This window comes from Pristis pectinata, chromosome 8 (genome assembly GCF_009764475.1).
Source record: "Pristis pectinata isolate sPriPec2 chromosome 8, sPriPec2.1.pri, whole genome shotgun sequence".
NCBI classification, from domain to species: domain Eukaryota; kingdom Metazoa; phylum Chordata; class Chondrichthyes; order Rhinopristiformes; family Pristidae; genus Pristis; species Pristis pectinata.
This window is the reverse complement of record NC_067412.1, coordinates 14,835,972-14,851,056: the sequence shown is the minus strand read 5'-3', so window position 1 is coordinate 14,851,056 and position 15,085 is coordinate 14,835,972. Positions and strand designations below refer to the sequence as shown.

General features: G+C 39.6%; 1 protein-coding gene across 2 annotated transcripts in view; it reads right to left on the bottom strand.

The window, feature by feature from the left end:
- glyr1 (glyoxylate reductase 1 homolog (Arabidopsis)) overlaps positions 1 to 14,972 on the bottom strand; it is a 39,793-nt gene extending 24,821 nt beyond the window's left edge. For both annotated transcript variants that reach the window (XM_052022218.1, XM_052022217.1), the window contains exons 1-6: positions 14,900 to 14,972; positions 14,741 to 14,777; positions 12,780 to 12,859; positions 11,597 to 11,720; positions 6,288 to 6,419; positions 5,923 to 5,991 (exon numbers count right to left, since the gene is read on the bottom strand). In XM_052022218.1, the coding sequence (XP_051878178.1) occupies positions 5,923 to 5,991; positions 6,288 to 6,419; positions 11,597 to 11,720; positions 12,780 to 12,859; positions 14,741 to 14,777; positions 14,900 to 14,937 (480 nt within the window). In that variant the 5' untranslated portion in view covers positions 14,938 to 14,972. The remainder of the gene's footprint in view (positions 1 to 5,922; positions 5,992 to 6,287; positions 6,420 to 11,596; positions 11,721 to 12,779; positions 12,860 to 14,740; positions 14,778 to 14,899) is intronic.
- Between the last annotated feature and the right edge of the window lie 113 nt (positions 14,973 to 15,085).

Below are 15,085 nucleotides of genomic sequence, written 5' to 3'. Positions count from 1 at the left end.
ATCCCAACTTCTATACTCAACGCCCTGAAGGCCAGCGTGCCAAAAGCCTTCTTCACCACCTAGTCTACCTCTGACACCACTTTCAGCAAACCATGTACTTGTACTCCAAGGTCCCCGTTCTACAACACTCTCCAGGGCCCAACCATTCACTGTGACAGTTCTACCCTCATTTGTCTTCCCCAAAATGCAACACCTTGCACTTGTCCGAGGCCCTTCATGTTATGTGGAGCAAGATTATGAGGTTACCCCTGCAATGGATAAAAAGATATCATAACAGAGCAGAAAGACAGAGTTACAGAATCAGATTGGACTTCTGCAGTGCCAAGCGATTAATTACTGTAATTATAGAGCAGTGGTGTATAAATACCATTCAGGCTGACTTTGCTTTAAGTCATGTTGAGTGAATACCTGACTAAAGATAATGAATATCTAAAAATGCAGTTAGAAGATTTACAGGGAGAGTAGGAGAGATCACAGGGAGAGTAGGAGAGATCACAGGGAGAGTAGGAGAGATCACAGGGAGTGCCATCCGCATATTCAAGAGTGAGAAAGGCTTTGCTGGAAGAACAGCAAGTCTAGTCAGCTGAGAAGTACTAGTCAGGGGAAATGAGCAAATTTGGGATGTGTCTGATTTCTCCAAAGGGTGTGCTTGATCAGCACAATGGGGCAGAAGAATCAGGACATTACTGTCTGGTGGGTTTACTTGGGCAAGTCCATCCACCTGGACAGCCTCCAATGCAGCTGAACTTGTGACCACAGTGGAGGACGCAAGATCAGTGAACACGAGGGAAGCACCTGGCCCAGATGGTGTTCCTGGCCGTGTGCTCAGATCTTGTGCTGATCAACTGGCAGAAGTATTTGCGGACATATTTAATCTCTCCCTGCTTCAATCTCAGGCTCCCACCTGTTTTAAGAAGACCACTATCATCCCGGTACTGAAGAAAAGCAAGGTAACATGCCTCAATGACTACCGACCAGTGGCTCTGACATCCACCATCATGAAGTGCTTTGAGAGGTTGGTCATGGCACGCATCAACTCCAGCCTCCTAGACAACCTGGACCCACTGCAATTCACCTATCGTCAGAACAGGTCTACAGTGGATGCCATCTCCCTGGCCCTACACTCAGCTCTAGAGCATCTGGACAGTAAAGACACCTACGTTAGACTATTGTTTATTGACTGCAGCTCTGCCTTCAATACAATAATCCCAAGCAAGCTTGTCACCAAACTCCAAGACCTAGGACTCAACACCTCCCTCTGTAACTGGATCCTTGACTTTCTAACAAACAGACCGCAATCAGTGAGGATAGGCAGCAATACTTCCGGCACGGTTATTCTCAACACTGGTGCCCCACAAGGCTGCGTCCTCAGCCCTCTACTCCCTATACACTCATGACTGTGTGGCCTGAGTCTGCTCTTACTCCATCTACAAGTTTGCAGATGATACCACTGTTGTAGGCCGTATCTCAAACGGCAATGAGTCGGAGTACAGGAAGGAGATAGAGAGCTTACTGGAATGGTGTCATGAAAACAACCTTTCCCTCAATGTCAATAAAACAAAAGAGCTGGTCATTGACTTCAGGAGAGGGGACAGCGTACATGCACCAGTCTACATCAATGGTGCTGAGGTCGAGAGGGTTGAGAGCTTCAAGTTCCTGGGAGTGAACATTACCAGCAGCCTGTCCTGGTCAAATCATGTAGATGCCATGGCCAAGAAAGCTCACCAGCACCTCTACTTCCTAAGGAGACTAAAGAAATTTGGTTTGTCCCCTTTGACTCTCACCAACTTTTACTGATGCACCATAGAAAACATCCTATCTGGATATATCACGGCTTGGTATGGCAACTGCTCTGCCCAGGACCGCAAGAAACTGCAGAGAGTTGTGGACACAGCCCAGTGTATCACGGACACCATCCTCCCCTCCTTGGACTCTGTCTTTACCTCTCGTTGTCTTGGTAAAGCGGTCAGCATAATCAAAGACCCTTCCCACCTGGGACATTCTCTCTTCTCTCCTCTTCCATCGGGTAGAAGATACAGGAGCCCGAGGGCATGTACCACCAGAATTAAAGACAGCTTGACTCTGACCTCATGATCTATCTTGCTGTGACCTTGCACTTTATTGCACTGCACTCTCTCTGTAGCTGTGACATTTTACTCTGTACTGTTATTGTCCTTACCTGTACTACATCTATGCACTCTGTACTAACTCAATGTAACTGCACTGTGTAATGAATTGAACTGTGCAATCAGTTTGCAAGACAAGTTTTTCCACTGTACCTCGGTACAAATGACAATAATAAACCAATACCAATGTATCAACACAAAAAGGGGGCAGGGGCAGGGTGTAAGAGACGCACTGACAGGTTGGAGAATATTCATTCGATGGCATTTATAAATTGAGGCAGCTGGTATAAAGTATGTTATAGCAGAACAAGTATCCCTGTCCAACTAAACAAGGCAGACTTGATTTGTATAATTGAACTAACAAACTCAGATGAACAGTTTATTGGCTTTAAATTAGTATATTTAGAGAAAAGAAACTTGCTCCACTGTGTTTTTATGGCAGTAGTGAGAACTCAGAAAAATGGACAAACAATAGGATAATATTGGGAGATAAAGACATTTACTTGTTGTTTCAAGTGAATACAGACAAGGGGGATAGCTACATGGAAATCTCTGGGTGAATGTGGCAATCATTTTGGGTTAGTCAATGACAGATAACTAAATAATTGTATATTGGTCAAGAAAATTTTCATCCACGATATCTAACTTAGAATTGATTGAGGCCATGGGTATAACAATGGTATGATGTGAGATTTTAGTTCATCCTGGAGCTCTGGGTGGCTTTCTTGGATATGCGCGATTAAGTCAGTGAATGAAGGAACTGGAGAACAGACTAATTACCACAGGTGCATTGGGCAAATGAATTTCCATAATCTTCAACAAGTACACTCATTTTGTAATAGAAGATTTGAAAATCACTGTGGAAGCCGTTTTGTACACCTACAAGAAGTTGTAAAGCAATGGGCTTTGGGAAACACTTGCAACACCTTATAATGATACAGCCTTAAACTAAATTCTCTTTTCATTACAATGCTCTTCTGCAGAAGCATACAAAGCACTATTTCCAATGAATAATGCAGCTGAGACAGTCATTCACAAACAATTCTTTACAGTTGTGACAACAAGCATTCAACCAAGTTAGTTCTTTATGAAAATTTGCAAATTAACAGTGGAATCAAAATACCCAGGCATGTGCCAATAGATAAAGAAATTGTTATACACAAAATTCTAAATGAGACAAAGTAAGTGGTACAGAGGCTATGCTGCAGACTTGAACACAAAACAAAATTATGTTGAATGCAACTTGGCTTTTGAAAGCCAAGTGTCCCAGCATGAAAAAATACTACACTGATCCAAACTCTCTCTCTCTCTTTAGTGTTGCACAACAGCAGAACCATTCTCAGTGAAGATTGGCGTCAAACAAAACTGCATCATTGCCCCAACATTTCTTCCAAACTTTCTCGCTGTAATGTTGCACCTTACTTCCAACAAACTTTCTGCAGGGGTGGAGCCAATCTTCAGAACTAATGGTAAACTGTTCAACCTATAGCAACTACACTCCAGAACCAAAATTACTCCAAACACAGTCGTGGAATTGCAGTATGCAGCAGCTACTTGTGTTTGAGGACACTTAAATTCAACGCCCACAAGACAAAAGTTCTTTTATCAACCTGCTCCCGCTGCACCATTTTGCTCTCCATCAATAAAGATTGATGGCAAGGGCCAGGTAAAATGGGAAGTTGAAAAGGCTTTTGAATTGTTGGAAGATTGCCATGTATTAACTTTTCCCAACCTTTCTAGATTCCACACCAATCCTGTTCTGCACTCTCGACTTATTTAATTCTCCCTTTCAACTCTCCATTTTTAAATGTAAAAAGGTTTAAATGCTTTTCCAAATTCAAGACCATTTATAGTTTTAGAAATAAAATACACTAGTAAAGTCATACTAAATTGAAGTTATGAATACATTTACTATCTTCCATACTCACCCTTTCACAAACACGCCATGGCCACTTGCTCCAGTTGTCAATGCTACCAGTCAATAAAAAAAACTGTGACTGATCAGCACTGCATTTATTTAATACTCCACTCTCCAACAAGACAGCTGGTTGCTCAGGAAGTCCTTTGGGAGCAAAGATAACTTAACTCCCCTATGGCTTTGTGGATTCTGAGGTAGCTAACTAAGCCTGGATAGGAATGGCAGACTCTTCCCACAGATGGGGCAGGTCGTGGGTGACATAGCAGGTGGGTAGTTTGTAAAGTGGTCAACTCCTTCCACCGATCTTTCAAGGCCTCTGTGTACCTGACACATGCCCTCAAGGTTTTTGACACCATTCCAAATGTTCCTTCACCATTTTGAGCAGTCATGGCGATGTTACATTTCTTCAATGAGGCTTTGAGCAGATTCTTGAACTTTGTTTTCCCCACCTGCATGATAGTGTCTGCTTTGCAAATTTGGTGTTTGGCATGTGGATGACATTGCCAGCCCATCACAGCTGATTGAGTATAACTAGGGCCTCAATACTGCAGATATAGACTTGGAAGAGGACAATGATACTGGATCACTTGTTCTTCCAGTGAATTTGGAGGATTTTGCAGAGACAGTGATTGTGGTAGCCAGTATCTTGAGATGCCTGTTGCCAATAGTCCAAGTCTCAGAGAGAGAAGAAATCACTGCTGCCCACAGTGCCAGGTTTGAGGTCTTGAACTTCAAATACCCTTCTCCTCAATTGACTAAAAACTGTGCAAGTGCATTGAAACAAATGGCGAGTTTCAACATCAATATCTGCCTTTGCCAAAAAGTGGCTTGAGCATAGTAAGTGTTCCACTTTTACCTGGCTCTTGCCATCAATCTTTATTGATGGAGAGCAAATGGTGCAGCGGGAGCAGGTTGATAAAAGAACTTTTGTCTTGTGGGTGTTGAATTTAAGTGCCCTCAAACACAAGTAGCTTCTGCATACTGCAACTCCACTACAGAGTTGGGAGTAATTTTGGTTCTGGAGTGTAGTTGCTATAGGTTGAACAGTTTACCATTAGTTCTGAAGATTGGCTCCACCCCTGCAGAAAGTTTGTTGGAAATAAGGTGCAACATTACAGCGAGAAAGTTTGGAAGAAGTGTTGGGGCAATGATGCAGTCTTGTTTGACACCAATCTTCACTGAGAATGGTTCTGCTGTAGTTCCAATGGTTAACATCACGAACTCACATGTTGTCATGAAGCAAGCACAGATGGAGATGAATCTCTATGGTATGGCAGCACAAGAGGGTTCAAGGAAGATTCAAAATGGATTTGAGAAGTTTAGTTAGGGCAAGATTATCTAGACTGTTTATTATTTATAAAGGAAGAAGATGGGAGAATGACATCAAGATCTGGAAGAAGCCATTTCTATTTCCAGAGATCAATAACTAGAGGACACAGATTTAAGTTAATAGGATGAGAACCAAATGGCTCAGAGCCGCATAATGGAATTAGTCTCAACATTTCTTTTTTGGCTGGCATGGATGCAATCACTACTTCTTCTGCTATACATTTCTGTGAGCAATTCACTACTTCCAAGATCACAGTATCTTCTGCAATATTGACATTATCGAAGTAGACAACTGTGTAAATTTTCTCCCCCAAAGCGAAATCAAACAAAATTACACAGAAGAGTAAGTGACATTCCAGAGCTGTAATGCTCTGTCCCAATCCTGTAAAGTTTTAAAAAGCTATAGCATCAGTGTCATCTTTCCCCAAATATACTGCTGCAAACTCAGGTGTTTCCAGCAGGATTGAGAGGGGTACTAAAAGATGAAGTCAATCTGATAAAACCGATTAGAGCCAAAGTGACAAGTTTAAAAAAAAGTTTGCATCTCACCTTCCATTTGTAGCCTGCAACTGGACTTGTATCCAACCTCTTTACTGTGGATGGCTCAGGGAAAGCATCCTGAAGAAAAGAAACACTATAAATACACATTACAAATACTTCCAGTGCATAACATTTTTGTGAATGTATTTGCTTCAACTAGTCTGTGTGATAAAATGAGAGTTTTGTGAACCCAAGACATCTGCTCACAGGCTGTCTTTATTGTGCGAGTAACTTGTTCATGGAATACACTGGAAATATCTGGGAGCAGGTCTTAATCACAGACTGTGTCTGATATATGGAAAAAGTAAAATATAACCAACACACCCCATCCCCATCCAAAAGGACTCTTTTTCATTCTTCTACCCAAAACCAACCTTTTCTTCTTTAGGTGGTCGACCCCTTTTCCTTGTATTGTGCTCTGAAACTTCTGCTGTGGAGGAATTTTGTCTTTTGTCTTCAGATGAAATATGTTTGTTTTTATCTTCTGATGAGGTAAGTGCAGATACCTAAAAAGTAATTAGTTTAAAATGAAGGTACCCACCAATAATTCAGAAATCTGTAAAAGGTTACTTGAAGTAAAGTGACATGCATTGTGTGAAACGCCATTTAAAAGACCCTACCACTGATGTACTTTGTCTCATTCATTTGGAGTTTTGGAATATAGCTGAATGTGCAGGATTTTTAAAAAATTAACACAAAGGTCAACACTTGCTGCACAAGGTCACAGCTTTCAAGAGACAAGATTGTGTTCTAGATAAGTTTCCCCTGCAGAGAGCTGGTGTATGCCTGATGGAACAAATAGTCTCCTGTACTGTAGCAATTCTATGATTCTCAAGGATAGCTGGACACATTAGATTTCAAAGGTATATCTAAATGAACTAAATATGTAGATGATGTTCATGACCCTTTCTGTGCAAAAGTCAATACATAAATAGACTTAATTATCAAACCAAAATATTTTTTTTTAAAACAAACTGCTTGGCTGCACACAGTAGTAGTCCATTTAAAATAAACAGCATTAATATGCAAATATAGCTAATATCCAAGAATTCAAATTGATCAACAAGAAAAAACCTTGACATTCAAAACCCTTATGAAATCCAAAAAAAAATATGAAAAGGTATATTCCAGACAGGGTCTTTTGAGTTCATGCTTTCAGAGATAGAGCTTAAGATGATCATCTTTAAGGTTCCCTACAGGCATTAAATCAAGCTTAATTGAGGTGTTAACAATTTCAAAAAAGCATTCAAATCATAGAAAATTAAATTCTCTCAAAGGAAATTTGCTATTTGTTATATTAAAAAGACTTGCATTAACATTGCAATGCCCAAGTTGTATTTTGGAGAGATCAATTATTTTTACCCAAAGATTACAAGTCAATTTAGCAAACTAATTACAATGATACAATTCTATTCAATCCTTTGGCAAAATTAAAATCAGATATCACGCACATGAAGTCACAATCCAGTCCACAGGGGGGCATATGCTCACTTTAGAGACATTGGGCATGTGGAAAATAACTAAATTATTCGTACCAAAAGCAAGGAGGAAGAAAATAGATTACGGAAAACAAAGGAAAATAGAAAATCCCTGCTGTTAGAAATTCTGAAAATGGCCAGACACTGCAGTAAAGGATATCAATTTCAAAATGGTGATGGAGGGGAACATTAAAATGATCTCTCTTCTCTATGGCTGCTCTTTGCTGAGTTTACAGCAGGGACTCAGATGTTTTTCATACTGCTATGGCTTCCATAAGATTCCCGGGGTGAAAGACTTAAGCAGTACACCTAGCTTCCAAAGTACATTAAATTTTATTTATAATGCCAGCATATTAGATTTACTTAGGTACCTAAATTTGACATAGCTGATAGAATACATATTATATTACAATTTAGAAGGAGATTTGACAATTATAATATGCAAAATAAAAGCAATCAGGCACAAAAGTCAGCTACGCAGCTAGCTATCAGTCAGCAATTTTGCAGCACACTGATTCGATCAACAACTTACCAGAGACATAAAAGGACAATGCTCAGCAGATACTGCTGTGAAACAAAGCTTCTAATTTCAATACTTCCGAGACAGAGTGTGATAAAGTTTTATTTGCCAATTCCATTTTTAAAAGTAAGTGAATTTTAAGAGCAAAGTCTGAGGGAAACAGAAGGGAAATAGTAGTACATGGTAATGCAGTAAATTGGAACAGATAACAGAGACCAAGCCTGCTATTGAAACTGTATCTATCACATTAAGGTAGTGCATTTTACATGATACCTATAAGCTGTGTATTAAAGTTTTTTCCCCCCCACTGCAGACCTTTACCAATCACCTTAAATGGGAGATAAAGCATTCAAAATCTCAGGTCCTTTACTCCCTTGACCTCCTCTGCACTGCTAATGTGAACAGTTTTCCTCCCCATTTGTCTTATCCAAATCAGTTCAGATCCAATACATATCAGATAAATGACTTTAAGCTTCTCTAAGGAGAATGACCCCATATTCTCTAGTCAATCCTCGTATTCAAAACCCATTACCCTGGAGCCATTTTAAATCATTTCTTTAGGACCTGCACTCCCTAAAATGCAGTGATCAAAACTGAAAGTAATACTCAATTATGGCTTAACCAATGTTTTATGATAGTTCAATACCAACTCTGTACTTTGTGCTCTGCCTCTATTTATAAAATGCACATTTCCATAAGCTTTGTTAACCACTTTCTCAAGCTACCTTGCTATTTCAAATACCCATTCAGGTATACATCCAGGTGTCTACGTTCCTCCTTTCTAAAGTGAAGTCAATACCACTGTCCCTTAGTCTTCCTCCCTGAATGATTCCCTCAGACTTCTCTATATCACATTTCACCTTCCACTTGTGTAACCTTCCCAGCAGCATTTGTCTTTTGCAACCATTATCCTCCTCCCTATTTAACACAGCCAATTTTCATACCATCTGCCACAGGCATACACCAAATTAAACAACTGAAAGGAATGGGCACAAACTTTGATATAAATAAAATTTCAAATGAAGTTAATTTTGTCTGCACGTGTTAGCATTCTAATTTTAAAATCCATTTAGTTTTCAGATTATTCAACTATTAGAATACTTTTGAACACCAGACATTCAAAAGCATTCAATTTAGCAACAGTTGGCAGGGCAAAGCCATATCCTGGCAGCATAGTTAACCACAATTAGCTCAAATAGCCTCTCTTCTGTGTTGGATCTCTCCAATCAGTTGGGAACCAGCCTCCCAGCAAAAGACTACACCAAGCAGTCCCCAGAAGAAACAGTATTCCAAAGCAAGCAGTTGGCAATATCAGGGTCAGCAGGTCTTCAGCATCACCTGCCTTAATATTGCAAACCAGTTCTTTTCTTCTTTCACATCTTTCCAGCCCAACCAATGTATGCCTCAGTTTTTGTCAATCCATAGTCTACACATCTGCAATTGCAGATTATTAACCTTATTCAGCACACTTTACACTTGTATACCTCTAAACATATCAACTTTATTGTAATCTCTGATAGTGCATATCTAAGTTTTATTTCTTTCTCCAGTGCTATGTGACACTCCAGTCCTTTGTGCAACTAATCCCTGCTTTTTAAATGGCACTCAGCAGTGTCCAACCCATGCCAAGTAACAGAAAACATCAAGAACAAATAGGTCATTTTCGGGTGGAAGGCTGTGATTAGTGGGAAGCCATAGGGAGTGGGCCGCAATTGTTTGCAATCTAGTCAATTTGGATTATGGAATCAAATGTAATGTATCCAAATTATGTCATGATACAAATCTGAGGGGCAGTGTGGGCTAAAATAAAAGATTCAAGGGAATATAGAATGTTTAAGTGAATAGGCAAGGAAGTGACTGATGTGAAAGATGCGAGATCATCACAAAAGAAATGTGAAGGATATTTTTTCTAAAAATTATTCTCAAGAGTGCTGGTGTTCAGAGTGACTGGCTGTCCTGTACACAAATCACAAAGTTCAACAATTAAAAAAGACAAATGGTATTGCATAAGATTTTTCAATTATATAGCGCCCTGGTATCTGGAATATCGTATTTGAGTCTTGTCTCCCTCATGAAGGATATACTTGCGATGGAGGTAGTGAAATGAAAGTTCACCATGTTGATTTCAGGAATGGTGGATTTGTCTAACAAGGACATACAAGGCAGATGAGATGATTGCGATGATATTCTTATTGGACTCTATAGTATTGATACTGAGTTGATGTTCCCTATGGCTTGGTGCCCAGAAACAGGAATCTGTCTGAAGATAATAGATTATCCATTCAGGACAGAGATGTGAAGAAATTTCACCAACCAGAGAATGCTGAATCTTTGAAATTCTCTATCCACAAGGGTTGTGGTGGGAAAGAGAATAGCAATGGAGTAAATACATTTTCCAGGCAGAGGCAATTTTGCTATGCCACCCTCCTATGGAAACATATACCTTGCAATTCTATCCTCCACTGTATCAAAACATGTTCTTGCCTTGAACACCATCACTATGGATTCACCAGATTGATTCTTGGAACAAGATTGTCCCATGAGAGATTGAGTATGATTGCCCTATACTCACTAATGCTTTGAAGAAGAGGGTATCTTTTTATTAAGTTATTCACAATTTTGAGAGGACTTGAAAGAGTAAACGGGAGAGTCAATTTCCTCCAGCTGAAGAGTCTTAAAGCAAAGGGCAATTTTAGAATAAGGGGATCATCGGAAATGGCATTATTTCTTTATTCCCAAGCCTGTAAAATCCTTAAGAATTATCTAATCTAGAAAGCTCTGGGTGTTAAGTAATTGAGTATATTCACGGTAGAGAGAGAGGAAGGATGTGGAGGCGTTGGAGAGGGTGCAGAAGAGATTTACCAGGATGCTGCCTGGATTAGAGAGTATGGATTATGAGGAGAGACTAAAGGAGCTAGGGCTTTACTCATTGGAGAGGAGGAGGATGAGGGGGAGACATGACAGAGGTATACATAATATTAAGAGAAATAGATAGAGTGGACAGCCAGCGCCTCTTTCCCAGGGCACCAATGCTCAATACAAGAGGGCATGGCTTTAAGGTAATGGGTGGGAAGTTCAAGGGAGATGTCAGAGGGAGGGTTTTCACCCAGAGAGTGGTTGGGGCATGGAATGTGCTGCCTGGGGTGGTGGTGGAGGCTGATACGTTGGTCAAGTTCAAGAGATTGTTAGATAAGCATATGGAGGAATTTAAAATAGAGGGATATGCAGGAGGATGGGGTTAGATAGTCTTAGGTGTGGTTTGAAGGTCGGCACAACATGGTGGGCCGAAGGGCCTGTATTGTGCTACATTGTTCTATGGTTCTATGATACAGAGATTGGGCAGGATAGTTGGCTTGAGGTAAGCTCCAGCCATGATCTTAAGGAATTGCAAAGCAGACTTCAAGGTCTCTTTGACCTATTCCTGTTTCTAACTACATGTATGAAGTGGGTAAGGATCATCAGCACCCTGCAGACATATTTGAAATATATGAGAAGCCCTAAAACTAGCTACACCAAAAGTAGCATTTCCCAATTAAGTAATAGAAGCAGCCCCATATGGATAGAAATTAGTTGTCCGTCATGCTGAAGTTACATACAATTGCATCCTATGGTTCTCTGGCTATCCTCTCAAGCCAAACAGGAAGCATAAATTTTTTAATTCACCAGATACACAATGTTACCTGACCTTGGATTTAATGAATTCCTCAACTGCATCCACTGCCTGTTGAAAGCGTTTCCCTTTGGTAATTTTTATCATTTCCTCTTTGTGAAGATGGTAGGATTTAAGTTGGTCAACTTTGATCCATGCACTGCAACAAAATTTAAATCAGTTCCCAGATTCATATACTTTGAATTAATGAAAAATTTCTTCTAAAATCATTACTTTTTGAGATTTGCCATTAACAATATACATTTAACTTTTACTGAGCCTTGATATAACATGATACTGTCCCAATTCGTTTATATTGCATATCTCAGTCACAGCTACTGTATCTGAGGACAATGCAATTAGCTACTGAATACAACTTCCATGTTAAACATAAAATTTCAGGAAGGCACCAGGATTATAATGAGCATGATCAGCCAATTTAGATGCATAGAAGAATAATTATAAAGCAAAAAGAGATCAATACCAGAGTGTTGGAGAAAGTAGAGTTACAATGTTCAGTCTAAGATAGTGAAGAACTTTGTGAATTTCATGAAACAGCTCACGACAGCCTACACTAGTTTCCATAATCTGCTAGTGCTGAAGAAAACCAAGATACCCACACAAGGTCCTTCTATGAATCAACTTGTTGCACAAATGTAGGATAATTTCCCAAGGCACATTTGTTTCAGAATTCTTTAGGCACAAGTATATAAGAAAATAACTACAATAAAATTAAAAATATTGAAAATACAGCTCATAGGCTTAAATGTCGTTAAACAAAATGAATGGATAAGCACAAATTGACATTTTTGTTTTAGAAAGTACACTTTAAGACCATTTCTTTGAGTGTTACACCGCTTGATCACAAGCCTATCCTTAAAAATGTTCATGGTTAACCCAGCAAATGACCTTTCAAAAAATTGAACTATGGTTTTTTTAAGCACTTAGGGCGGCACGGTAGCGTAGCGGTTAGCGCAACAATATTACAGCACCAGCGATCGGGGTTCGATTCCCGTCGCTGTCTGTAAGGAGTTTGTACGTTCTCCTGTGTCTGCGTGGGTTTCCTCCGGGTGCTCCGGTTTCCTCCCACATTCCAAAGACGTACAGGTAGGTTAATTTGGGTTTAAAATGGGCAGCGCAGACTTGTTGGGCCGGAAGGGCCTGTTACCACGCTGTAAATAAGATTTTAAAAGATTTGTTTAAAAATGTAACTACTTACTGGTCTTCTGTTCCAAAGAATTTTACAAAGAAGCACTTTTTCCCCCGTGGTTTCTTTAGATCTTTTGGTGGATTTACAATCTTCAAACAAAACAAAAGTTCAAACATTGTAAACTGGTTATAAAGAATGAAAAATTGTTCACAAAAGGGAGGAAGTAAAGCAATCAAACTTACGGCTGTCACCACAATGGTTCACAAAAAACACAGGAATAAATATCTTATAGTGATCTTCTAACAATTTGAAAGTAATTTATAGCATGACCATAATTACAATCCAGTAAATATCAGACGTACAACATTCACTGCAACAGAATAGCTTCAAAACTACATTTTACATCAAGTAATATAGAATAGAAAGCCATAAGTTTCAAAACAGCCAAATTTCTTTTTACATATTACTTATTTTTCCTACAACTTGCTTAGTTATACATGTAGGCTATGCAGTAGTAATTGTCACTAGTTCACACAACTCGTAACAGTCAGCTTGGAAATACTTACTGCAGAATTGATCTAGCAATATTTAAAACAACGCGAGCACTGAACATAGTCCAAGCTTAAATATTTAGTTATGTTTCTTTCTGAAGCCATATCACAACTACTTTATATCTCCTACTTCAGACTGCCATTGTTGCAACTGATCAAAAACTGCTCACTGTAGTTTTCCATATTTCACCCCATTAACTTCCAGGTCCAGTTCTTCTTTTCCTTGATGTAACCCTACACTAACACAATGTGTACTGGAAGAGGAGACAAAGAGGTTTGTTAAATCAGGGAAGGAGGCACAGCTGGAGTACAGTATTTAAAAATTCCTACAAGCAGCATTTCTTTCTGTCACAAGATTGTCTGGGACCAAATTTCTGTTTTCCCTGATCAATATTTCTATTGTAATTTCAGCATTTTTTGCAACCAGATTTTGTGCTCGATATAAAAAAAGTTCTGCTTGGTTAATGACGATTGTTAATTTTGAGTAGTTAGAGGCATGCATAACATTTTCTTTATTCCATTCCAAATCCCAACTCTGATGACCTTTAACAGGTATTAAAGGAACAGACTCATTTCCAAGATACCCAAGCTAGATCAGAAGCCAAAAAATAATGGCATTATGTTCTAGAACTTCTTGCAACAATGTGTTCCCAGTTTAATCACTTATGTTTCTTTTTGAAGCCACATCACATATGCTTGAACGATTCCTGCTTCAGGCAGGCAATGTTGCAGCTGATCAAAAATTGCTCACCAAAAATTTTTCCTCCTATTTTTTCCCCGTTAACTCCTAGGTTCAATTGATTCTCTCCTTGTTGCTGAGATTGATAATGATGTTTCAGATTATTTTAATTGCTTTTACATTTTAAAAAAAAGCAAGAAAAATTAATTGAAACCAAGGAATACAAAGTTAGCAACATAGCTTACACAAAAGGGACAATAAGAGGAAAGTAATATTGTGCTACCAAAATAGCCAAGAAATGCTCAACTTCAGACCAACTTTTGTGCATCCATATTCGTGGAGACGTATCTACATTTAAATGCTTTGTTATTAGAAGGTAATTTAAATCATTCAAAGAAAACCAATCACTGAAAGCCCTTAAAGTTCCACTGCCAAAGAGTTCCTTCAAAAGCAAACAAGGTTTGCTGTTCACTGAAGTGCATAATATGGAACCACTTGAATGACAAAATGATTTCATTCTAATAAAATATAATCTCCCTGTGGATGCTACGCGACCTGCTATTTCTAGTATTTTCTGCAGTATCTTAATATTATGATTACCTCATTCAGTGAAGAGGATTCCCCGAGTCAGTCATGGGATGTATATCTATTGGCCCTAACACAAAACCCTTTTCTCCTTCCTCTTATTGGAGTAACCCTCGCCAGGCAATCCAAGATCTCATTATGCTAAATAACAAGTCCCAATTTCAGACACATTTTCAACACATTTACACGTTCCCCGCTGTGTGTTACTGACTCACCTTTCCGGGCCAAGGCGGATACCTACCCAGCTTCCCCCTAGAAAAGGCAAGCAGAGGAGAACATCTATTAAAACAGAACGGTGGCACTTCTCAACAAATTAAGCGATTGACACCGATCTAATAAACGCCCTCCGCAGCGAAGGAATCGCCGCCACTCACCAAACCAAATCTCCCACCCGCAAGCTCACTGTCGCCATCTTACTCGCAGTCCATCGCCCGCCGGGAAGCGACAGCCCGCCCACCCTCCCACGTGACTCGGACTCCCGGTTAAAGGTCAACCTTCATCCTCCATGGGTTATTTTAAGCGATATCCCAAACACCCACCGGGGCTTGCATTGGCCTAGG